Genomic DNA, 25,461 nt, shown 5'->3' with positions numbered 1-25,461 from the left:
ACTTAGGGGTCTAGCGCTGCCCGCTGGTAAGCGCTGTGGCTGTCTGATCGTCTGTATCTTTTTTCCTTCCTTTCCGTCTGGTGCAAGTACAAAGAGTGGCGTTTCCACCTTTTCCGTTCCTCTTGTTTCCTTCCTCCCCATTGCTCCCCTTATATCTCCCAGACTCTGCCCCACTTACATCACTCTCCACAAAAAAGGAAGAGCGGCTACCTAGAAGATAGAACGTCACTTCCAACTACTAGACCATCTGCCAATTCCATTTTCAAAAGAATAAGTCTCAATTCGCTCCAACCATGTCACCACACGCAGACGGCACCACGGATGCCAATTCCAGCACCCTCAAACCCACCGCGCCAACATTCCAGCCGGTGGTAGCTTTAGGGAACCCCAGATACCATTCCGCGTCGACCGCAGAGGCAATTGACGCAGAGAACAAATACGCTGCCCACAATTACCACCCGCTGCCGGTGGTTTTTGCTCGCGCTCAGGGCTGCAGTGTTTGGGACCCCGAGGGAAAGCATTATATCGACTGCCTGTCCGCCTACAGCGCGGTCAATCAAGGCCATTGCCATCCGGAGCTTGTCAAGGCGCTGTGCGAGCAAGCCCAGCGGCTTACCCTCTCCTCCCGCGCATTCCACAACGATGTCTTCCCCAGGTGGGCGGAGAAGATCAAGGATGTTTTTGGATATGATATGGTACTGCCTATGAACACGGGCGCCGAAGCGGTTGAGACCGCAATCAAGATTGCGAGGAAGTGGGCCTACAAGGTGAAGAAGGTGCCACAAGGTAAGGCATTGGTTTTCGCGGTGGCAGAGAATTTTCATGGCCGAACGGTAAGACCCCGCGCCGATTAACCAATGCAGAGCCGGCTTGCTGACCTAGAGGGATTATAGATGACAGTCATTTCCATGTCCACGGACCCAGACTCTCGAGACAATTACGGCCCCTATGTCCCCAACGTTGGCGCCATCAACCCTACCACAAAGAAACAGATCAGGTTCAACAGCATCCCTGATCTGGAGGAAGTACTGGAGGCACACGGGAAGGAGACTGCAGCTTTTATCGTGGAGCCAATCCAAGGAGAGGCTGGAGTTGTCGTCCCGGACGATGATTATTTGAGCAAGGCTCACGAGCTATGCAAAAAGCACAACGTGCTCCTCATCTGCGACGAGATCCAGACGGGCATTGGACGAACCGGGCGTATGCTGTGCTCTGAATGGTCCAACATCAAGCCGGATTTGGTTACTCTTGGCAAGGCCATATCAGGCGGCATGTACCCAGTTTCTTGCGTTCTTGGATCAAAGGACGTCATGCTTACGATGGAGCCTGGAACCCACGGTTCTACATACGGAGGGAATCCACTAGGATGCGCGGTCTCTATCCGTGCGCTGGAGATCATGGAAGAGGAGAACCTGACAGCTCGCGCGGAGACGTTGGGGAATTTGTTCCGCCAGGGACTTGCAGACCTCAAGTCACCAATGATCAAGACCGTGCGAGGAAAGGGGCTGTTGAATGCTATCGTGATCGATGAGGCCCACACTGGCGGCCACTCTGCTTGGGATCTGTGCATGCTGTTGAAGAGTAAGGGGTTGTTGGTAAGTCCCTAATCCAATGCGCCGAAGTACTACTTCGTACGACATTTATGCCTATACTTACGCGCAATACTAGGCCAAACCTACACACGAGAATATCATTAGACTCGCACCCCCACTAGTCATCACCGAAGAGCAAATTAAGGAGGCCTTGCGCATCATTAGCGAAGGAATCACCGAGCTTCCCAACCTAAAGGGAAAGGCAGAGGAAGCGATTATTCCTCCTAGTGAGAAAGGCGTGCACATCAACGTCGATCTTTGAGAAAGAAAACACCGCATTTATTCGACGTGAATAAATTGGACTGGCTCGAGGAGTTTTTTTTTTTGGGGTTTTAAAGGCTATGACTTGTATGGGATGTACAGTTGGAAGCGCAAAAGAAAATCGGAATCGACCGTGTCTATAAGGAGGGGCTTAGATGATAGACTTCGGCTTTGCTATTTGTTGAAGGCAGGCCTAATCAACTGTAGCACCGGATAAAAGACGTAGCTGGCCAATATTATGGGGAGATGAAGATTGCATGCATACCTTTAGATGGGTATGCTTACCAAAGATGAGACAAATACAAAGACTACTTGCGCGGGTGCAGTACTCAAGTACCCTCGTTGTACAAAGCATCGTCGTTCAAATCGAGAATTAAATGTATCTCTCTCTCTACCTGCACGTGCCAGATAGCTACCTAATTCCAGGCATGCCTCGTAACAGCCTCCTCTCTCTCTCCTGCCAATGAAGCACCACATCGCCAAGGATCTGCCACGTACATTGCCCCGTACCGTACTCCCATTGCTACGAGGTATGTGATTTGCGAGCTGCCTAGTGCTAGTGATGTTGGTGGTGGGAGGGGGCGTTAGGGTCGGAGGGGTTGCGTGAGGTTCTGCCTGCAGGGACCTTTTCCTTCCGTGGGACGCGGTCCGTGTTCCTAGAGGCTGAGATAGATTGAAAGAGCTGGCCGAGGTAGCCACGGAGGGTGTCGATGCTGCAGTAGCTAAATAGCAAGGTTGTCGGCGATGTGGCTGCTTTGCTTAACGTGGGGAATGTTTGTTGTTGGCTTGCAGGTTGCTTCTTGGGGCATGGAGGGCGTTACTTGTGCAGAGCATGAGGAGTGTTGATGCTGATACGGTGCTTGATAGGGGGGTGGTTTGACTCACTAACGTCTCAATAATCATGCCGAGTCGTAGGCAGGGCGTTTAGGCGTTGTTTAGGGGTGACTACCTACCTACCTACCTACCTACTGAAAGAGCCCCCACAGACACCCCTAATGCGGCAGTAAAGCCTAAAGGGTATCTACCAGCCAGTTGACCCCTCTAGGATCAGGCATCGTGTTAGGTCGTTACAGGACTACTCCGTAACCTCTGCCTCTTCATCACCCCCTAAAACCAGTGATTTCAGCCTGTGGAGCCCCAAAACAGACACACGGTGCAGTTACCAGGTCTGCAGTACGAGGAGCTGTGCCCCGGGATCTGGATCTGTTTATGTCAGCGGTGATGTGATAAAGTGAGATAATGAGATGTGATGTGAGGCGAGGTGACTCTTTCGCCATTACAGCATTACACCATTGCACTACATATTGCACTTGCTATCTAATCCGCCTACAGTCGACAATCCTGATCCCCTGCATAGCGCCGAACGAACCACTCGCGTAGCGCGGCGCGGCGGACGGGTTTCCGGTTGCGGTGCTGTCACGTGCGGGTGTGCCTTGCGCCTACAGTCCTGACCTTATCGGTGTGACGATTGGCGATGGCAGATGGCAGATGGCACAACGGTAGTCGGTGCCGAGTACGAAGGAAGGACAAAGAGCAAGCAGAGGACAAAGAGAGACAACGAACGCCTCTTATTCCCTCTTTTCAGGATTACGTAGCCTATTGTTTTGTGTCCGTTGAGCCTGAGCAGTTACTGTACAGTCTTGGAGCAGTTGAACGCCTTTGAAAGCCTTTCTTTATCCAGGATGCCCAGGTGCTTCCCATGATGCAGGGAGCTGGTTCTGCCGGCGGCCACCGCTGTTTCGCTCCCCGATTCAACGCAGATGACGGGACTCGTGATGGTTCATGCGCACGCAAGTACACGAGTAACAAGTGAGTGCCACGGTGCACGGCACTGCGCTGGATGTAGATGTAGATGTAGAGGTAGAGGTAGACGTACATGTAGATGTAGGGTACAAGGTCTATCATCTATCGTCTACTAGTAGAGGTGACGAGATTCACGCGTCCCCTTCTTATAGCTTCTTAGCCTCCTTGTCCTGCTTATAACCATCTCAACCTTATCTATCATACTCTGCACCTGCGGTAATCCGCTCCCCATCCATCCCCATCCACAAACACATCCATCGTCCATCCTGGTCCCCGGCCTCGTCCTCCATCGCCCCTACGACACTACAACTCTACGACAACTACGGCACCACAGCATCCTTACGAAAGTATCAGCTATCAACTATCACATTTCATCTATCCGTCACCTTCACCTGCTCACCCCCCCGGTCTATATACTTCATCGCCTCTCTGTATTCACAAGCTGCCGCATCGTATCGCATCACATCTATTGCCGCGCCTGCATCTCGCCTCGCCGCTCCGTCGAGTCATTAACTTGACCTCGGCGCCGCTGTTCTCCTCTGCTCTCTGCTGTCTCTCCTCTCCACAGCCCATTCGTTCCATCTCCAGCTCTACAGCCAACAGTCAGCAGTCAGCCCTGCAAGTCCAAGACCTTGTCACGGCTTCTCCCCCGTATACAAGCATCCGCAGCTCTTCCCACACGAGCCGCCTCCGCGGGAGCCTACCTACAGCCACAACACCTCAACAGGCACGCCGTTCGGCTGTGACCTCTGCTACCTATTCGCCATTTCGCCATCGTCGTAAGGCAGCTTTACCAGCCAAGTCCTGCAAGTTTCGTTTGCCTTGTACTTCCTCCACTCGACGAAAGCTCTCCCCGAGTGAACTCGCTTCCGACCTCACCTACCACTACAATACCATTCATTCATTGCCTTCGCCCTCGACGCCAAAGCTTCCGACACTCCTCCGCTTTCATCACCAAGCTCGTTGTGTACATGCAGAACGAACTCACCTCAAATCTCTATCCCCACCTCATCCGGTAACACAAGCGGCTATCAACAACAGAGGAGCTTCAAGGGAGCTGATATACAGAGCCCGGATACCTCATCATGGCGGCTCTCCCGCCCCCGTCCTCGTCTTCGTCATCCCGGCGGACGAGGACGGGTGACAAAGTGGTCGGCTCCTTCACTATTGAGGATGAAATAGGCAAAGGCAGTTTTGCTACCGTCTATAGGGGAACCCACAAGGTATGTTTCTCTTCTATACTGTCATTTGACGCTGGCGGGATTCCCTTCACGCCCTTTCTCCAATTTAGACTCCTTATGAGAATGGGATATTTATATTCATATTCGCTAACGGCTATCTCTATAGGCTACTGGAGCTCTTGTGGCAATCAAGTCCGTCAACCTATTAAAGCTTAACAAGAAGCTCAAGGACAACCTCTACTGCGAAATCGAAATCCTCAAGGGCCTCCACCACCCCCATATAGTTGCTCTCATCGACTGCCGAGAATCGTCATCACATATACATTTGGTCATGGAGTACTGCGAGTTGGGTGATTTGTCTTACTTTATCAAGAAGAGGGATAAGTTGGCAGACAATCCAGCTCTAAAGGATATGGTCAGAAAGTACCCAATGCCACCGGCCGGCGGTTTGAACGAGGTCATCGTCCGACATTTCCTCAAGCAACTTGCTAGTGCGATGGAATTCCTCCGGGATCGGAATTTTATACATCGAGACGTTAAGCCACAAAACCTTCTTTTATTACCCTCGCCGCAATACATAGAGAAGTCGAAAGATCCTCCTTTAATAATGAGCGCGAGTGAGAAGGCGTTGGTCCCTATGGTTGGCCTCACCTCCTTGCCGATGCTCAAGATTGCAGACTTTGGGTTTGCTCGATCTCTTCCTTCAACCTCACTGGCCGAGACGTTGTGCGGTTCTCCTTTATATATGGCTCCAGAAATCCTTCGATACGAAAAATACGATGCAAAAGCCGACCTTTGGTCCGTAGGTACAGTACTCTACGAGATGATGACCGGACGACCACCATTTCGTGCAACCAACCATGTTGAGCTCCTACGCAAGATTGAACAGAGCGAAGACCACATTAGGTTTCCAAGGGAAGCCGTGGTCAGCTCGGGGATGAAGGATCTAATCAAAGCATTATTAAAGCGGACGCCTGTCGAACGCATCGAGTTTGATAATTTCTTTAACCATCTAGTGGTGAAGGAGCCCATCCCAGGCTTGGTAGGCGATGATCGGCCAAGCGAGATTCGAGCGCCATCCAAGGGAGATGAAGCCTCAATAAGTCGGACGCCGTCTACAAGGACCGATCGTAGACAAGTCCTGAAGACAGAGGTGCCTGCACCATCCTCATCACCTCGGGAGCGACCTACTGTACCCTCGTCACGCGCTCTTTCAGATCCAACCCGGCAAGTATCAGGACCACCACCTCGCCATGCACCCCAGCCTCCAACTCCACGGGAACAAAAACGGCCTTCTATAATACCGTCCGCAACCGCTCCAAACCCCGAGTATGTGCCATCCGGCCGTCCGTTATCTCGAACTTTCAATCCTGCTGGAAAAGGCCAGAGAGGTGGATTATCAGCACAATCCTCCACCGATGATGTGCCGAAGCATGAATCAGCAACAGCGGACTCTCAAACTCGAGAAGCCATAGCCGAAGCCGAGCAGGCAGTTCGCGATGCTCGCGAGTATGTTCTGGTTGAGAAACGTGCTGTTGAGGTCAATGCTTTTGCGGATGAAATGGCTGCAAATCCCAGGCTGCAAGGCGGCGCTAGACAGACTGCAACCTCCAAGGGCGGACAGATTGCAAGACGAGCCACAACCCAAGGCGTTCCCTCGTCAACCACAGGAGCCGTCCCGGCATCCCCTTCTAGAGCAGTCCAAATAGCACAGGGTAAGCCACGGCAAGAGGCAGTTCCGCGCCGTAACTCGGTTGGAAAATCATATGGGAGCCCTTCCGCGACTTCGGCCATCGCGAAGGCCCTTCATGGCGCCAGTGTAAGGGTATTTGGTGTTGGATGGTCTCCACATCTTATAGGTAAAGGAATGTCACCACCGCAACTTTACAGCCCTTTCCCAGCCTACCCGGCACCTCATGGCACGATCGGTCTACTTGGAGATGGAAGGCCGAGTGGTCCAGTTGATGAGGATCAAAAAGCTGTCAATATCATCGAAGAATCTGCAACACGAAGTGACGTGGTGTATGGCTTTGCCGAAGTAAAGTATAAGCAACTCATTCCATTAGCTCCATCTATGGATCATGGACTTGGAGGGCCTCCGGACAAATCTAGTGATTCGATACACGAGGATGAGGGTCTCACTGTCGAAGCTGTGGTGGTATTGTCAGAAGAAGCCCTCGTCTTATACGTTAAAGCCCTATCTCTGTTGGCCAAGTCAATGGACATTGCTGGAGCATGGTGGACCCGCAAAAGCCGAGGCGAAATTGTTGGTGGTAGCCATAGAGCTGAATCCGCTACCAGCGTTGCTGCTGGAAATCGCATTAACAGCGCTGTTCAATGGGTTCGAAGCCGTTTCAACGAAGTGTTAGAGAAGGCAGAGTTTGTCAGGTTAAAACTCATCGAGGCACAGAAGCAGTTACCCGAAGACCACCCCGGACACCCGAGCAACCACACGAGCTCGTCTCGGATCGCTGGTGCATCGTCGACCGATGGGGTTGTTTTAAGCTCCGGTATATCGGCTGAGAAATTAATGTACGATCGTGCGATAGAGATGAGTCGGACAGCTGCCATAAACGAAATCGCCAATGAAGATCTGTCAGGCTGCGAAATCTCATATATCACCGCCCTCAGGATGTTGGAGGCTGTTCTTGAGAATGACGATGTTATCCCTCAGATTAGGCGATCATCTGGTGGGAGTGAAAGAGACATCCAGCAAGAGAGCGATGCAGCAATTAATGGGATAAAGGTGGAGGACAGGGAGGCTGTCCAAAAAGGTAAGATCTATCATCTGCTCTAATACTTCATTCAGCCTCTATATTATTGCTGTACTTTCGAATAAATCTAACATATCATAGTGACGTCCATGATACGCACACGCCTCACGACCCTTAGGAAGAAGATGGCTATGATCGCGAAGCACCAGTCGCTTCCCCCATCCTCTCCTCGCCTCTCAACTGTTAGCTACAGTAGCGGCACTACCCCCACTGTTGCAAATACTCCGCCGCATTAAATATGCATCTGTCACGTTTACGAAGTTACGCAACCGCGATTTCCGGATCCTCTATCGAAAGAGCTGGAACTGGATTCCAGTCATCGGCATTCAAAACATGACCATTAATAAATGGGCATTCATGGCGTTCTTTGGCTTTACCAATTTGCAAACACTTCACATTATTCTGCTGTCTTATTGTCTAGATTTGGATTACTTTCCCTCAACTTGAATTCTTTGTATGTGTTTTAAACGCCGTCTGGCGTTCCGTGGGGTCGGTTTCTCGCCATTGCAGATACGAGGATTCGGCTATTCCCTCCACAGGGCTAGGGAATTTAACTCACGTTATCCACTCGGGGGGGCATCAATGGCGCTGGTGAATATAGGCGCCCCATCTTTCATTTTTGTGTATACCCCTACTTTTCGCTGCTTCATGGAAACTTGGATCTGGAGCCCTGGGAACTGGTGTTGTTGTGTTGAAACTTGTGGCTGCTTCACACCCTGGCGGGATTTCCGGGAATGAAATGATGCCACTCAGATACCTGAGGACTAAATAAACTGTGGAGAGAGATGGGGCTTTTAGGACTACTACTGGCTGTTGTTGGCATATGGAAAGGGATTGGTTGATTGGGTTTTGTTGGTTGCAGAGGATAGGCGAATTGATATAGTTGATTAGGTTGGGTTGGATTGGGATTGATTGGGATTTGGATTTGGGCTCTTGTAGCTATACCTTGTCTGTACATAGGAACAATGCGAAATGCTTGATCCTTGATGGCGTATTCTCTTTTGAATATCTTCTTCTCTCCCCCTTTCGCTTTATCCCCATCATGTTGGAATAGAAACTGCAGTTCTATAGTTATTACAGGCGGCACGGCCGACAGCTTCGCTGAAGGTCTTCAAGTTCGAGAAAAGTTTCTCTCCACACCTAGCTTCACAGCTTCTAGAGAAGCAAACCTTTCAGGCTCAATGGCAACCAACTACTGCCGATACACACATACCTTACGTACCTATACACCAATCACCCATCCACACATATCTCCACAGCATAACTAAATTATTACCATAATATTTCTCCCCAAGCCTATCTATCTATCCCATTGAATCTCCACTCCGCCTCCAACCCCACTAACGATATTTCAAACGCCTTCAGGGTTTACCAACCCGCGGTCTCAAATTATACATCTTCTGATCCGGCAGCGTCTGTATCCAACCCATGATCGCACGCGACCGATACATCCAGGCTGAAGGAGCGAAACGCTTCGACCCCCCGGGAGTCGTATGCGTCATTCGGTCGCCGCATGCGCAACCTTGGGGCCGCCGGAAGCGGATTATGTCGTTGCAGCCGAGACATCTTTGGTAAGGGGCCATTGGGGAGTTGTTTTTGTTGGTTGTTTATTTATGTATGTCCTTGATTTGGAAAACGAAAAATGTTGATAAAGGTAGTGCTGATTTGTGGGGGCAGTGTAAATTGCGTGGTGATGGGTAGGTAGGCAGGTGGGTTTTGCCAATGGTGAGGTTACATAGACGTGAATTGTTTGCTTGTGAGTTGATGGTGATGGGCCACAGGAGAGAGGGACGGGTAACATGACAGAGAGAGAAATTTATATATTGAGAGTTGTGTGACGGTTGCACAGTAGAGCCCGTCAATGGGTGGATATACTTCCTAAGTGCTGTGATTGAAAGAGCTCTTGATACACTGTTTGAATTGTGGTTCCAGATGTTTTATCTGCTTTGGGTGATATTGTTGCTATTAAATAAAGGCCTTTTGTTGCTACTAGATAAATGGTCCTTGTTACTATTGAACAAAGAGCTTTTGTTGCTACTAAATAAAGGGGATGTAGAATGGGTGATGGAATAGATAGAGGATGAAGTTGGGTGAGTAGGTATGCCCATATGCTCATCTTGGGTAGTAGTATCTGGCAAGTGAATATTTTTCAGAAGATGATCTGAAATTGCAAGTTATCATCTAGTTTACTTTTTGCACATAGGTCTTAAGTAGACGTGGTAAGTATATTTGGTGTTAATTCACTTACCGTTATTTAAATTAAAGGAGATTTTCCATGTACTGTACATGGACATGCTACGACGAGTAATGTTATCTCTAAAGTTCGGAAGCTAAATTCCGACGGTTTCCCCTATACTTTATCCTGGGATTAGAGAAAATGGTGTAGGGCACGAGAACATTCTTTAGTTCGACTACAAATTACTATGAATTATACGGCAGCAATAGTAATGCTAGGGGTAGACCTCGCTTAAATTTCACCAGTTAAAAAGGGGTAAAATTGGGAGTAAGGGAGGAACCTGCTATTTTAATTGCCTATGTCACTTCATTAACCAGCTCACATTATTTCAATGTCACACGATCCAAGAATATAAGTGGGCGAGTGACTTCATTGTGCATTCTTTGTGTCTATGGATGATTAGTACAAGGTACAAGACCTTTGTCTCATTAGAGAAGGTACGTACAAATTGATTCCCAGTATTCACCACACAGTTATAAAACACAACCCAAGTCTCAGCTCCAGATGATATACTCCATCAATTAGAAGGTCCAACATGCGTGTCTTGAAAGGAAATGTCGATTTCGTAGGGCCGATTGGAGGTTTGCTTGAATATCGAAAAGTGTAGCTGATGTAGAAGTAAGTGTAGCTTGACTTTGTCCTGGAGACTCGAACACTCTCGTTACGATCATCATTTTGGTGTGGACTCGTGGGCCCAACGTCGACGGCAGTTTCGAAGTCCTTCAACGATCAATAATGGCGGCTGCTGGAAGTCTCCACCTCGCCCCAACCATCCAAGGCCCTCCTATTAGCCAACCCCAGAACATTATTTCTAGCCCCCGTCAAACTCCAATACAGTGTGTTTATCATCTTCTGACTAAATCCCACCTCCGATAAGACGTGATCCCTCCATTCCAACAGCCGCTGTTCATGCGCCCATGTGCACATCATTCCAGGAGACTCATTCCATCCCCCGTTCCTAGCCTGCGACACTGCCGCCATTTGAATGCTCAGATGCCTGTCCAATGCTGTGGGATTCTCATGTTCCCAAGCTAATCTGTTCTGCCAGCTCATAAACATGGCTACAACTTCCCAGGAATTTGGCGCTGGAAAGAACGGTGTGGTTAAGCCAGGACACACAAAAGTTGTTATATCTGGGTTGATGGGGCCGTGAAAATCGGAGAGCACAATATTAGATCTCATGCTGAGCCATGTCGTGCAGATTTCTTCTTTTAGTTCCGGATACTCAGAGATAAGAGGAACGAGCATACCACCACCGAAAATGGGGTCCAGGTGGATGACGTGCGGGATGGATATTAGGTAGTCGTAGATTGCGAAGCGCTCCGAGAGGGAGAGATCCTGGGTGCTGGATACCGGGAGGAGACAACTTGACATTCTGAGAGACAGCTGTATCGTCGGATGATGATATCTAGCAGTACAATGAGGTGCAGAAAGATCGGATGTAAGTGCTGAGTAGATCGGATTGCTGGAGTCCTATCTAGTAGCGTAGCTGGTTGGTAGACATTGGGGAATGAGAACTGGTCTTCTTCCTTTAAAGTGATTCATCCGGAGCCTGTTCTGCCTCGTAGCTTCTGTTTTAAGAAGCAAAGCGGTGGGAAAATTAGATGCAAGGCCTCTAGAACAAACAGGATGTTCTGATCCATTGCCATGTCCTCGGTGAACACAGTTCTGCCACAAGAGGCTGGCTCTCTCCAACATGTGGAATCTCATATTGGAACTCTCCGCCTTGCCTTATTCACTAGTAAATATTCTGTCATTGTATTATCATTGCAAATCTTTCGACTTGCCCAAGAAGGACATAGCTTCTTCAAGAACTCTCTTGAACAAAACATATGAGATAATCCGCGTTATCGGACCACCAAGGATAGCTCTCAACATAACGCTTTGCAACTTCGAAGGCTCTCTCTTACTAAAGATTACGAGCTCAAAACAAATAAGCCTTAACAATAAAAATTTCAAACCCCCAGTACCTAGTAATAGGGGAATATACACCACTCCCTCACTCGCATACATAATAGTGTAGAAATAATAGTGCATTTTGTCTCGGCTAGTGGCTTAAACTAGATTAGGTTGTAGTTTAAATGGCAGCTTTATAAGACTAGATTTATTTATTAGAGCGAAGGTAAAGTTTAGATGCAAACTTGACATGCGTTTTGTTGGTGGCTGATGATAAATAGTAGGCGTTAGGGGGTAGGGGTTCAGCTATGAGTTGGGTGTTGGAATTCACAATCCTACCTGGGGAGAATCCTAGGGGTCTGTGATTATTATGTCAAGAGAGTTGCTCGGTTAAAAAAGGGATGGAATGGAGAATCGGAAGGCAAAACCACAAGAGGTATTGGGCGTACGGGATATAACTTCCTACCTCGTAGTTAGTTAGCGTCACTTCATAGTCATCCTCCCGAACTTCGGCTACTCGCACCCCCACTTCACGATGGGTTTTGCTCGGAGCAGCCAATTCTTCTTCAACCTCTTCAGATATCTGTTGGATTATTCTGCTCTCGCTCCTCGGGTGCCACTCTTTACGTCGTGACTGTCCTTAGATAAGAGTATTGTATCGCAGCCATGGCTCAGGTCGAGTTGGCAGAACCACCTGCTTACGATGACCATGACTGGGACACCGTCTTAGACGAGGCTCCTGAAGATTTAGGTAGCAGAGATATCACCCACCATATAAGTAGGTCCCGGTTTAGCTATCGTATTGACATGCTATCACATATGTTGTGGTCTCGTAGCCCAGCTCACCTACTGATATCTTCAGATGTCGCAATAAGGCTTGCACGCGACACACATCGAGTGTGTACGAAACACTCAGAGGCTTTCCTCTCTCTCGCCCATGATGTCGGAGCCTACTACGCCCTTCTCGAGGCCATAGTAGAGAGCATAGCAGATCATGGTGTAAATGACGAACAGACCAAATCTGTAATGCATAACCTATCAGCATCCAAGGATTGCTTATTGGATCTGCAAGCTCTGGTCACAAGATACAGAGATCTCCCAACAGCAAGTCAAAGAACATGGGATCACTCAATGCGCAGAACGGAAGAATCGGGTGGACTTCAAGGGCGGATTAGAGCCAGCATTAACTTGCTGGCTAATCTAAATAGTAATATCACTAGGTATAGTGCCCTTTTCAAGATTAAGCAGCCACCCCCCTTCTCCGCATCGCATACTTCCTTGGTTGAGCGACAGTCCCGGTCGAGAAGGTCGTATTTTCTACTTTTTATTCGCCTACTGGCTGAATCTTACATCTATTATCTGCGGATTGCCGGCAAAATCGCTTGCGAATGACATATGGCCCCATCGGTGCTACACCATTTTAGCCATCATCGACTAATTCATGTTTCAAGCTCGTCACAAACTGGTGTAACGGAGATGCTCCAGAAGTATATCAGCGAAGCTCGAAGAGGCCATCGCGAGGGGTCCATCTTTGTGAGGCAAAATCTTCAACCTTTACGTGAGGATCAAAGTACCATGTGGCAGCAGTTTCAAAAAGAGCTTCAAGACGTTGGAATAACACCGGAGATTTTCAAACGGGACCAACTTTTTATAAAGACAATTCTTCTAAAAGCCATGGTTGAGGATCAAGCACAAGAAATACCGAGGAGCTCACGCAATGAAGTGGATATGGATCTTGCTAAAAGACTTGCTGCAACCACGAAAATACAGGGAACTGCATATGGTGGTCCTGGAGAATCCAAAAGTACACCGAGCTCGTCTAAAGGAGAGCCTAATTCCGGATTCAAGAAGATATCAACACCGAGGAAGGTTAACAGCCATATGTCCGGAACTAAACAGACTCTATTTAGTGCTATATGTAGAGACGACCTTACCCTGGTGCGACAACTGCTAGATGAAGGAATGGACATCGACAGCCGAGATGACATCAACGGTGGCGATACGCCGCTAATTACAGCAGTTGCATATGATCAAGTTGACATAGCCGAGTTGCTCCTGGAAAGAGGAGCCAACATCGAGGCAAAAACATACCATAGCGAAGAAACCGCCTTGATAAAGGCTGCCGCGTCCGGAAGATATAAAATATTGCTCCTGATTCTAGAGAAGCGGCCAGATCTGGAGGCTAGAGATAGAAATGACCGGACTGCACTGTTCAGAGCATGCTCCAGTGGTTATGGGGAAGAGGTCTCGGCGCTGCTCGCTGCAAGAGCTGATATCGGAGCCAAAGACAAAAATAACAGGACTCCATTGATGGAAGCCTCACGGTTGGCCTACAAACCAACGGTTCAACTCCTAATCAAACATGGAGCAGCTCGCCGATGAAACAACATCAGGCAAGGACAAAAGTCACAGGCAAGCCACATGGAGATAAAAGATAGAAATATCCGATTTATTAGTTTACAGAAGTTCAAAGGATGCACAATGGAATGGGTTTTTACTCCTCTTACCGGCTCCTTCCCTTGTAATTCCCTCCTCCCTAGTGTATCTACTGCCACCTAGGTTTCCTGCTGTTCCTACTTCTCAAGGCCTTGAGCTATTGTGTCACGATAAGAAGCAGCCCCTAGCTCTTCTTGTTTACTACTAGCGATTTCAGCGCGTTCTCGCTTTCTTATTATAATTTTTCCGCCCCTAGGTCTCTTGGTATAAGGAAATCTTTCTACTTTCGAAAGATATTAACTAGGTTTTATTTGAAAAGCAGAAATACATAAGGTACAAGTCGGTAGTTAGAGGAATTTATATATTTCTAGGGACCGGATTTGGATTCTTGGGGGCATATTTAAGACTTCTAAAGATTATCGCCAAAACTTGACAAAAATAATATAACAAGGCTCTACTCTATATCCAGCTTGGTTAGCTAGGAGTTAAGAGATTAAATTCATGAGTAAAAAGGACCTAGGTAGGTCCTGCTTGGTGCTCAGGGACTGCCCAGTTTCCTCAGGCATCTCAAGTGATCTAGGTAAGGAGAGGGTGATCCGCCGGTGATTAGCGCCCAAGTAAAACTGGCTAGCTTACTCGACCTTGGGGCAAAGAAGAAAAAGGCTATGTTTTACAGCCGGGGTTTTATAATAATTGACTATCGTTTTTTTAGTTTGTCTTCAAAGTGAGAGGGACATGATATAGTATGATATGAAAGTACGGATTGAAGCAAAACAATAAAGCAGAACAACAGCAGGGTATCTAACATGAATCCCAACGTCAACAATATATTCTATATTCCATAGTATTTAGCTAGATAATAACACAGCGTAGTAGAAACCTAAACATAACTTCTCAAGCTTGTATCTCCCGCTAAATACATGAAAATCAATATATCCTTGCTCGTGGGCTTACCAAGCCTTTGCATAGGGTTGTCCTTCGCTTCCTCCGGATATAAAAAGTTTACGAATATGATGATAGCTTGCCTCTGTGTCCTCGACAATATATTCTAGGCGCGTGTCGCTGGTGCGTTACACCCTTACAATACCTCACGACTTCTACCCCTAAGTTTCTTAGGTAGGCTAAAGGCTGAATCGGTTATGACTTGTGACGCTTCTCACTTCTCAGCTCTCAGCTCTCAAGAATTAGCCCTAAGAAGATCGTCCCTTTGACAGGTGTAGGATAGTATGCGTCAATCTCTTGAAAACCAAATGCTTGGTAGGGTGCTCGAGCTGGGCTCATACTCGGCAGGGTATCCAGCCGGATCTCCCTAAAGCCCAATTCTTTTGCCCATTCTATAGCCTTCTCTAGCAGCATCCTCCCAATTCCCAAGCCCCGTCCTTCGCTGGGTACAAATAACCTCTTCATCTCGCAGCACCCAGCTGGTTCAATTGAGCGGAGCGCCACACACCCAAGCGCATTCCCAGGAATGGCCGACCGTGCAGTGAACAAGGCGCCTCCACGAATATTTCCCGGGAAGTGTAGCTAGTTCGTGGGCAAAATTCTGATACGTGATGTCGATTGGAAGGGCGGCTACATAAGAAGAGAAGAGAAGTTTGATTGCCACGAGGTCCTCACCGGAAGTTGCAAGCGCGATAATAATGGAGTCGGGCTGTGACATCCTTATGAAATAATGCTGCTCGTGGGATGAAGGAGGAAGGGAAGCCGTAGCTACCTATGTATTTTAAAGTTAGCTCAACAGTAAGAATAGAAGTTTGGACTAAATACGCTAGGTATGCGAGCAATGATGAAGTGGGCTAATTCCGGTTTCCACCACGCAGGCAACTATCTCCGAAGGAGTTGCCAACTGTACGCCTACAGAGTATACTCTAACGATATATCTTCCACGCAAGTTGAGACCTTAACACATACATATATAAAGACTACAAGGAAATCAAACCCGGTTTTCAGGGGGGTAGGGGAATATTACATCTACACGCCCAGGTTACAGTACCGACTGCTCAAGTCCAGAATGGATGTTGGTGGGAAATTTCCGTGTTATACTTTACTAGTAGCTTGTTAAATGCAAACAAACTGTCCCTCTACTAAATCGCGAAATAGGAATTTGACAAGACCACCGAATAGGATATATGCCCCTCAGACCAATATCAGGTGTCGACAGGTAGTCAATGGAAATAGAGGGAAATAGTTTCTAACAAGGGCTTATTAGTACACAATTGAAGGCTTAGTCGATAAGTTATTTTAAATCAGGGTTCCCTTTATACATGAACAAAGCCAATAAAGCTCCTCTTTCATAATCTCAAAATTAACAACCAAAGATAGTGGAACAATGAAAGGAGCTACCAGTCAAAGAGCCTCGCAAACTTCTATTCCGAAAATGTAAGATATTGATTGTTGTTCTGAACAAGGCTATTCATTCAACAGCAAGATAAAGCTCCTATATAAGTAATTTCTGCCTTCCAGCTATTTCTTGTTCCTGCTAGCAAAAAGAATCATTCAGTCATACATATGATTATACAAATTTTGGGAACTCTCACAATCGCCATATATTAACTACGGAGTGATATTCTCACCATTTACAAAGTTCAGAAAGAATATGCTGATTGGACTAGATAAATAATCATAAGATGATGGTTTATCATACAACATACGAGGATGCGCGGAGGGATGAGTCCACTACAGCTCGACTTTCCACCACCAAGAGAACAAAAAGTTACTGCTCATGTTTCTCGGAATCATCGGCAGATGAAGAAAGTCGACCACCTATGGAAACAACAACACGTCACAGGACAAATGCGCGTACTTCATCACTGCCCCCTAATCAGAGAGATGAGTATCTCATTCATTGCCAGGCGGTAAGCTCCCCTCACAGATCCGAACCACTGACGAAGCATGCGGATGCAGCTCGTCGCTACACAGCACTGAAATCGCAACACACTGCCACCGTTCCACGAACGGCGAAATTTACAAAGACGTGGAGGGGAAATGTGAATAGTAAACTTCACTTAGGTACACCAGAGCGGAAACGGAGCCTTACAGAACTACATAATCTTCAGAGAGCTATGAAAGCCGGAATATTAGAACGTGTTATCTCTCCCTCAGGGCAGACATCGAATAAACGGGAACTACAAAGTCCTCAAGGGAGCTTACACGAGTTCTCTAGATCGCCAACTGCTACTACGAAAGCCCAAAAGAAAAGGTCGATATCCAAAATATTCGAAGAGTATATCGCGACTACCGCAAATAGGTTGGATGACACTCGAAAAAGCCTCGGTATCAAGGTCCACTCTCCATTCGGGCGCCTTGGCCACTCATCTCTTCGCCGCAAGACATCTTCGAATTCAATAGATTCTTTCTATTGCATTGGCCTGACTGAGGACCAACAACGGGATTATGCAAGGGCAGCAGCTACAGCAGCGTTGGAGAGCAGGCAGCATAAACACGCGCAATCTCCGCTAGAGATGTTTAGCAGAAACGGCACAGACTCAACTTCAACGCTCAACTGCAGACTTTGCAGGAGATTGGCAAGTTATAGTGGAGGCCTGTGTGAAAACTGCAAGATGGAGTTCAGGAGGCCCAAGACCACAACCACCACCACTACCTTAGAGTATTTCTCGGATGATGAGATTAGACCTATACCACCGCTCAAGGATTCGAAGTATGCTTCTCTCGCACGAGGGCGCCATGACCGGTCGTATACGGACCAGCGGAAGGAAGAACAAGTAGAGAGGGCAACATGGGGAATAATACCGATAGGCAGACAGCCAACAATCGTTACCCCGGCCCTGCCTACACAACGCTCTTACGAAGTACTGCTGGTCGATGAGGACGAAGGTGACCACGGAGGTAGATGGCACACCGGGGCATCTGACGGTGGTTTCTTTTAACCAGACAGCGCCACAACACTTACTAGGAGCAAAGAGAGAGATCCAGGGACAGGAAACCGCATCACAGGCAGTACAATAAACAAAAATTAATCAGCAAAATTTATAAATTTCGAAAGAATCTAACACCAGAGACGGTGAAATCAACAACATCACAAGTATTGAATTGCCCAATTGACACTCCATAGCACCATGGCACACCGGCAGACAAGATAGGTCCGGTGCTATCTGCATAATCCATCCCCAACGGGACCCAGTGTGCCCTAGCCATATTGTGTGGTTTTGTCCTGGGTCATGGGCGACGCAGACTATGCCACCATCGACATGCCCACTCGCCATCGCGTTGGTGCAACCGCCTCCTCTCCAAGTATCGCGTCTCTATTCGGTTTGTCCCCTGTCATCGACATTCACCTCCCCTCGCCCTCAGTTAAGAGGACCCACGGGAGACAAACTTCCTATCAAGGAGCTTGCATGTGCAAAATTATCCATCTCCAGAGCCTCACACTCGCAGAAGCAAGCGCTGGCAACGCACCACTGTGGCAGAATTCGAGGTGGAGGTCGTGGCTGGCTCTGTTACTTTTTGATGAAGAGAAAAGAAAGAAAAGGCAAGTCGCGAGAATTTCCGCTGCTTTTGTGGTTCTTGGTTTGAACCAGCGCTAGGCCCAAGCGAGTATAGGCGGGGGTTATTTCCACGTGACCAGCTCCAATTCACGTGCACTCTAATAGCAAAACATAGGTAATTTCAAGACCTTCGTAGGTACGAAGTATCAAACACCTTATCTAATTAGAGGGCTGCATAGATTCTGGCTCTTTCCAGCCAGTTTTATTAATAAACATATAACCCTACTGGTAGAGTGATATTTGGCTCCTTAAATCATAAACCAACCAGAGCTACCTAGATGTAGTTTTCGAGTATACTCGCCACGATACATATCTGAGCTTTTTGTAAAGAAAAATTAGCAACAGCACTCTCTAAAAATATTGCACGAATATCACGTGCCGGACCCCGAACAAATCTCCTTTTCGCCTCCCCTGTTTTTCCTCATTCTGCCCTGCTCCACTCGCTGTCCACGTTCACTCACCGCACCCAAAACAACCGGCAAAAGGTGCAAAACATCGCCGTGCACAAAAATAATCCTCTGCCACCCCGCAACCCCTCCATCCCACCATCAACCCCTTCAACTACTCACGACCATCAAAATGGCACCCAAGAAAGGAACCGAAGATGTAACGTCCAACGTCGTAGCCTTTGGGCGCGTACGCAAGAACCTCAAGATGGGATGTGTCGGCCTGCCGAATGTGGGCAAGAGCTCGCTGTTCAATCTTTTGACGGAGCAGAGTGCGGCGGCTGAGAATTATCCGTTTTGCACGATTGAGCCGAATGAGGCGAGGTGTGCAGTGCCAGATGAGAGATATGTGAGTTATGTATTTTTTTTGTTCCCAGGGTGGTTTATTTTTTATAATTTTGGGAGGGGATTTGTTTTTGTTTAAGAATGGGGCCATTATTGTGTATCAAGCGGAACATATTAGAAGCGGAAATAGATATGAGAATTTTTGGCATTCTTCTGATGGTTTATTGCCTCATATTCCAAGCTACCTTTCAGTTCATTCAAATTTCACTATTTTCTTCCCATATTCTCTCTTTCCTCGGTCTCGCGATTAGGACTTCTCCTACAAAGTGATCTCCTAAAACCCAGAAAGTTCTACTAACAAACCTCCTCAGGATTTCCTCTGCGATCTCTGGAAGCCCCCGTCCATGTACCCCGCTTACCTCCAAGTGACCGACATCGCCGGACTCATCAAAGGCGCCTCTCAAGGCGAAGGTCTAGGAAACGCCTTCTTATCGCACATCCAAGCCGTAGACGGAATGTACCACATCGTCCGAGCTTTTGACAATGATGAAGTTCTCCATGTTGATGATTCTATTGACCCTGTGCGCGATTTGAGTGAGTGATTTCTTTTTCCGGAGCAAATGAACAGAAACAGGTGGGCGTGACGATTGTTGAAGCTAGGTCTAATATTTTGTAGATACTATCCAAAGCGAGCTTTGCAAGAAGGACTTAGGTAATTCCTCACTATTTTGCGTTCTTAAAACTTAAATTTACCGTGATAGATATTCTCCAGAAGCAAATCGTTGCCGAGGAAGCTATTGTCCGAAAAGCAGGCGGGAAATTCAAGATGAACCCGCTGTTCCCAAGCACCACAGCGAAAATCAAGGAAGTACGTCTCCCAAAGCATCCAATTCCCCCTCTCTTCCCACATTACATCTACTCACCTTTTCGCTAGATGCTAGAAAAAGATATGCCAGTCCGAGACGGGGCCTGGACCTCAGCCGAAATCGAACTCATCAACGAACGAGTAAGTTTCTCCATCGTGATCATCTTGAGAATAGACAACTGACGAACTTCTCAAAGCTCCAATTAATTACCACCAAACCGGTAATCTACCTCGTAAATCTCACCATGAAAGACTACCTCCGCCAGAAATCCAAATACCTCCCCCAAATCGCCAAATGGGTAACCGAGCACGGCGGTATGGACTCTTGATCTGTTATAGATATACATGTAGCTCTCACTAACGTATTATCTAGGTCTCCCCCGCGATATCATCCCGTTCAGCATCGAATTCGAAGAGAAGATTTACTCTTTTAAGGATGATCCAGCCGGGTTAGAGGATTTCGTAAAAGATATCAAAGTGAAATCCCGCCTCGAAAAAATCATAACAGAAGGCTTCACCAAACTCGGTCTCCAATATTACTTCACGGCCGGCGAGAAAGAAATCCGCTGCTGGACGATCCCCAAAGGCTGTCTCGCACCCCAAGCCGCTGGCGCAATTGTACGCTTCCTAACCCCCATCCTCCCTAAACCCCCTTCTGTCTCTCTCAACAAAACATGATGCTGATTCTGACTCTAGCACGGAGATTTTGAACGCGGCTTCATCAAAGCCGAAGTTGTGGCGTACCAGGATTTCAAGGATCTGTGTGCGGGAGGGAAGAGTATGGGGCCGATTAAGGCGGCGGGGAAGTATAGACAGGAGGGGAAGACGTATACTGTGCAGGACGGGGATATTATTCATTTCCAGTTTAGTGAGTTCCCTACTCTCCTTTATCAACGATGTTTTGTTAGGAGGAGATCGGGATGGTTAGGAAAGATGAGAGGGGTGGAAGAGGACGAATTTTGGAAGGAGAGTGCTAATTGTGTTATTTAGATGTTGCGCCGAAGAAGTAAGGAGAGCGTCGGGAAAAGTGGCGATGGGGGAGACGGGGAGGATTATGGCTTGGAAACTCTTCAAACCAACACACGTTGTGGTTGAAGCAGCCTGTGAATAGAGTAGAGCATCGCTAGAATCTAGATGAAAATTATACAGCATCGAAATTTCAAATTCCATTGGAATTTAAATCTAGTGCGGTGACGAGGAGTTTTTGGTGTAATAGTTTGTCAAAGCCGGGAGTAAGTTTCTAAGCAGGTCAATAACTAATAGGGAAATTTAAAGTGACTATCCTAGAAACTAGTTGTGCGTACAGGCTTGCTCTGCCCACCTGTGATTAGCTCTCTATCTCGTTCTTATCATCGCGTGGAATACGAATGCAATTACTATTCTACTCCTATCTGAAGATCTCTAACTACTTCCGAATAACCCTATACTTTGATAGTTATTTAAAATACATAAATAAATGCACTGCTTTATTACCTAATTTACTTCCCTGCGTGCTATATTCGTTCCGCTCCCTCCACTTCCCAGACTATGCCCCCCTTTTTCTCTCGGCTAATTTTCCAAATTAGGTAGTTGTCCCCTCTTTTTCATACTATAGGCAGGTTTTCTAAACAATGCGCCACAAATTGTTCCCTAGTAATATCGTCTTTCCTCATAGCCATCAGATATTGTTTTCCAGACGAGATTTTTAAAGTCGCCTAGATCCAATGGCTTGGGCCCTTAGATGCTCATACACATTATACAACCAGCTTTTCAACTTGCGTCTACATGAAGAACATAAGCTTGCCACTCATTAAACTAGCTGCAGATCAGGCGGGCTCCGGGGTAGCAAAAGGAAGAGCATCTGGGTTGAAATATCGAGCCACAAAGAGAAGTATATCTGCCGGAAAGAGGCGTAAAACCATAGGACCAAATCATCGTCAATCGCGGGAACATAAAATTCAAGTTAGAATAAAACATTGATGCAACTAAATAGGGGAGATAAGGGGATAGGAAAGCACGATACTAGATGGCCTCCCTGGTTCCAAGTTCGTTCGTAGTCCCGATAAACTTCAAACTTTGCAGAAGCTTTCCGGGGAACATCTGATAGCTGATGCCGCTGATGCCCAAGTGACCGGGGAAAGACCCACAAACTTTCCCCAGTTTCGCTGCTATCAAAGGTTAGAACTTAGGAGGAAAGTATGTAGCATTGTGTTCTGGTTTGTCACAAATCGGCATAGTTTGATTTCGTCCTTTTGCAGTTTCTTACAAGACATGAAACATTTAACATTTATTCGAAGCATTACCATACTGTCGTATTATCGTAGTCCTGCCGTCCTCCTCCCCACTCACATCTGGGTCCTGCCATTCCCCCCACTTGCCCCTGAGTCCTGAGTCCTGCAACCATCCCTTCCCAACTACCACAAAAAGCCCTGACCACCAAGCCGGCCGACAGGTCCAGCAACCACGGATCCGTAACTTTAGACTGTTTGAACGGGAGGGAGAAGATGTTCAATCAGTCATGCCGATGTATCGGAAAGTGCACCCAGGGACTTGAGCAGAATCCATCGAGATGGTGCACCGAACGACCTCGTAAGCGTCCGTCTCGTATAGCCGAAGGAAGTCTTCATGCTCCTTGGTCATGACGAGGAATGCTGACCCGGTGACACGAGATTCCTCTGGCCCATCTACCAAAGCGTTGTACTTGCCCGCACCCCAGGTTTGCATCTTGCCGTTGGTGATGGTGGCGGGGTGGAGCAGCGGAGTTGAGCCCTCGGGCAGCGAGAGGACGGAAGCGAGTTTTGTGACGTCTGCCAGCGTCCCGTAGAAAAAGTACCAGACTGGATATTGGTCCTGTGCTGGGAGGGCAGTAGGAGCGGCTTCGAAGAGGTGTAGAGGGCGGTGATGTGGAAGAGTTGCATCCTGGCCGAGGGTTGGGTAGAGGGAGCCGGGCGAAAGCTCCTTGAAGGCCTTGGTGATGCGAACAAATGTGGGCTTGAAGTTCAAGCCCTTCTTCCCCAAAACCCAGCTTTCAATCTCGAGTTTGGTGGCTCCGTCGACCTGGCAAAATGCCGCATCTCCATCATCGCCCGTGCCTTGGAAGACCTGGGGGATCTTCCGCAAACCGCCAGCGGCTTCGACCTTTGCCGGTGTATCAAGAGCCCCCTCAAGCTTGAGGATGTAGACAGCCCGTGCCTGTGCTGGTGAGAGCTTGGCTTGAGCTGTGGACTTCTTTGCCTTTCCACCCAACTCAAGCATATGCTCGTATGCTTCTCGGTCACACCACTGGGGTTCCATTTGGGATTGGACCAGGGCCCAGTGGGAGTCTGAGACTCGCTTTCGTGTGAAATCGGCGCGGCGCTCTTTGATAAGCTCCGCAGCCTCCATGTGTGAGTAACCAAATAATTGCTGCCATTGCTTGATTGTCTTCAGAGATAGCTCATCGGAGATCTCTTCTGGTTGGGCCGCGTTTGCGGCCATGTTTTCGAGCTCCTCGAAGAAATCCATAGACCATGATGTCGACTATAAAAGTTTACGAGGATAACAAAGGCTAAAAGACTGACAAAAGATGCGCCGTACAGCAGCTTGCCATCTTAAGTAAATGGACAGGTGCGTGAGTCACTAAGTGGTTAGCAGTAAGTAGTACCTTGATGAGTAGCATAGGCTCATAGCGCTATTGACGGAATAGGAATATGAAATAATAAAGATTTTCTGCATACAACTTACCGCACTAAAGCTGACTCCTTTCCAAGGTGTGAGTCAGTCACTAGTCTTAGACTCTTAGGGCCCGTCTTGGGGAATGGGACCGACTCCAGGGCGCCCAAAGTTCCCAGACCCCTTGAAGTTAAGACCCTTCAGAAGTTTAGAGTTTATTCTAGAGTCTAGAGTCTAGGCTTGTGATAGTTATTCGAGTTCGAGGATACACACCAGGTAGCGAGTTTGGTCCAAGATAGGGGTACTATGGTTCTCCTCTACCCAGGTATACCTACTTAGGTACTGTACACGTACGTGCCTAAGGTACCTACTAGCACCTACCTTAGGGACCTACCTTGGGACCCAACAAGTTTCTCAAGACCTAAAGTACCAAGGTACCTATAGGTAGGGCGTCGTCTCTCTCTACTTCTTTCCTTTTTGTAGATTATTCAAATTTAAAACAATAACAATTCCTCAACTTTGGAAAGATGACGGAGCAGAAGGAGCCTTCCGGTGCCGTCGAGATCATACCCGGTCTTGATCTTTCATCCTTTCCAGACACGATTGACTCCAAGTACACACATGTTCTCAACATGTGTATGACACCTAATAACATGGCATCCCATCCACCCGAAATTCTACGCATCCCACTGCTCGACTGGGATGACATCACGCTTCACATCCCAAAGATCCTAGAATTCATCGACACGGCGCTCCAGGACCCTCAAAATCGAATTCTTGTCCATTGCGCGCTCGGAGTTAACCGGTCGGCCTCCGCAGTCACTACGTATCTATGCCATCGCACTGGCACAAACTCGTCGACTGCCTTGGAATATATAAAAACCAAAAATCCTGAGGCCCAGCCTTCGCCGATATTCCTTCAGTAAATCGACAAGTACTTCGGTCGTGAAGATGCTTCCGAAAAGGATCCGATGGTGACTTTTCATGAGCGCCTTCAACGAAGGAAAGCAGGGATGGATCCGGGATAATGAGGCGCCTGCTGTCCTACAACATCTGCTAGCCATTGGTCAACAGCAGCAAAACAGTGAATCCCATGAAGCGTGAATATCACAAGGTGAGGCGCAGAATTATAGCAAATCACTGCCATAGTTTCTCAAACCCAGGGTATAAAGCTCCATCTCCCCTCGTCCATAATACGGTTCTTTCTGACCTCCACAACAGCGCTCTGGATTCTCATATACAAACCCGCCAGCCAACGACATCCCATACCATCGATCCTAGGCCACGCAACATCTCCAGAGTATTCGAAATTACCGTGGCTACTTGATACCGCCGCGACCGGAATGCGACAGACGGCCCAGATAATTCAACAAAGACCACCATCGAGATCATAGATACTCCTCCATAGCTCCTCCAGAAGTTGCTATCAGTGAGCTGCGTTGTATCCACGACCTCATCCTTTGCGCAGTGCAACCAAGAGACCTCCACAACCGATGCATTATATTCTTTCCTCGAGATCGGCAAGGGGCTTTTGATGAGTGTGTTCGAGGT

At 47.8% G+C, this 25,461-nt stretch overlaps 7 protein-coding genes across 7 annotated transcripts; 6 read left to right on the top strand and 1 right to left on the bottom strand.

Annotated features, from left to right (window-relative positions):
- Nucleotides 1-293: 293 nt before the first annotated feature.
- BP5553_01386 (Ornithine aminotransferase) lies at nt 294-1,854 on the top strand (the record flags this gene model as incomplete). The annotated part of the gene is made up of 3 exons (XM_032010009.1): nt 294-833; nt 894-1,595; nt 1,669-1,854. The coding sequence occupies 3 exons, from the start codon at nt 294-296 to the stop codon at nt 1,852-1,854; spliced, it is 1,428 nt and encodes a 475-aa protein (XP_031874063.1).
- A 2,887-nt stretch (nt 1,855-4,741) lies between these two features.
- BP5553_01385 (Pkinase-domain-containing protein) lies at nt 4,742-7,847 on the top strand (the record flags this gene model as incomplete). The annotated part of the gene is made up of 3 exons (XM_032010008.1): nt 4,742-4,879; nt 5,004-7,611; nt 7,693-7,847. 3 exons carry the CDS (start codon nt 4,742-4,744, stop codon nt 7,845-7,847), a joined length of 2,901 nt encoding a protein of 966 aa, XP_031874062.1.
- A 4,562-nt stretch (nt 7,848-12,409) lies between these two features.
- On the top strand, nt 12,410-14,125 carry BP5553_01384 (uncharacterized protein; the record flags this gene model as incomplete). Its single annotated transcript, XM_032010007.1, has 3 exons — nt 12,410-12,521; nt 12,606-12,963; nt 13,195-14,125. 3 exons carry the CDS (start codon nt 12,410-12,412, stop codon nt 14,123-14,125), a joined length of 1,401 nt encoding a protein of 466 aa, XP_031874061.1.
- A 2,681-nt stretch (nt 14,126-16,806) lies between these two features.
- BP5553_01383 (uncharacterized protein) lies at nt 16,807-18,066 on the top strand (the record flags this gene model as incomplete). The annotated part of the gene is made up of 1 exon (XM_032010006.1): nt 16,807-18,066. The coding sequence occupies one exon, from the start codon at nt 16,807-16,809 to the stop codon at nt 18,064-18,066; it is 1,260 nt and encodes a 419-aa protein (XP_031874060.1).
- A 1,197-nt stretch (nt 18,067-19,263) lies between these two features.
- BP5553_01382 (GTP-binding protein YchF) lies at nt 19,264-21,290 on the top strand (the record flags this gene model as incomplete). The annotated part of the gene is made up of 9 exons (XM_032010005.1): nt 19,264-19,479; nt 19,787-20,009; nt 20,092-20,127; nt 20,177-20,283; nt 20,350-20,421; nt 20,478-20,595; nt 20,654-20,898; nt 20,977-21,148; nt 21,271-21,290. The coding sequence occupies 9 exons, from the start codon at nt 19,264-19,266 to the stop codon at nt 21,288-21,290; spliced, it is 1,209 nt and encodes a 402-aa protein (XP_031874059.1).
- A 1,477-nt stretch (nt 21,291-22,767) lies between these two features.
- On the bottom strand, nt 22,768-23,736 carry BP5553_01381 (uncharacterized protein; the record flags this gene model as incomplete). Its single annotated transcript, XM_032010004.1, has 1 exon — nt 22,768-23,736. The coding sequence occupies one exon, from the start codon at nt 23,734-23,736 to the stop codon at nt 22,768-22,770; it is 969 nt and encodes a 322-aa protein (XP_031874058.1).
- Nucleotides 23,737-24,437: 701 nt separating this feature from the next.
- On the top strand, nt 24,438-24,836 carry BP5553_01380 (Uncharacterized protein; the record flags this gene model as incomplete). Its single annotated transcript, XM_032010003.1, has 1 exon — nt 24,438-24,836. One exon carries the CDS (start codon nt 24,438-24,440, stop codon nt 24,834-24,836), a length of 399 nt encoding a protein of 132 aa, XP_031874057.1.
- Between the last annotated feature and the right edge of the window lie 625 nt (nt 24,837-25,461).

The sequence above is a fragment of the Venustampulla echinocandica genome (assembly GCF_003357145.1).
Source record: "Venustampulla echinocandica strain BP 5553 chromosome Unknown scaffold_0, whole genome shotgun sequence".
Classification (NCBI taxonomy): Eukaryota; Fungi; Ascomycota; class Leotiomycetes; order Helotiales; family Pleuroascaceae; genus Venustampulla; species Venustampulla echinocandica.
This window is presented reverse-complemented; position numbering and strand designations above follow the sequence as displayed.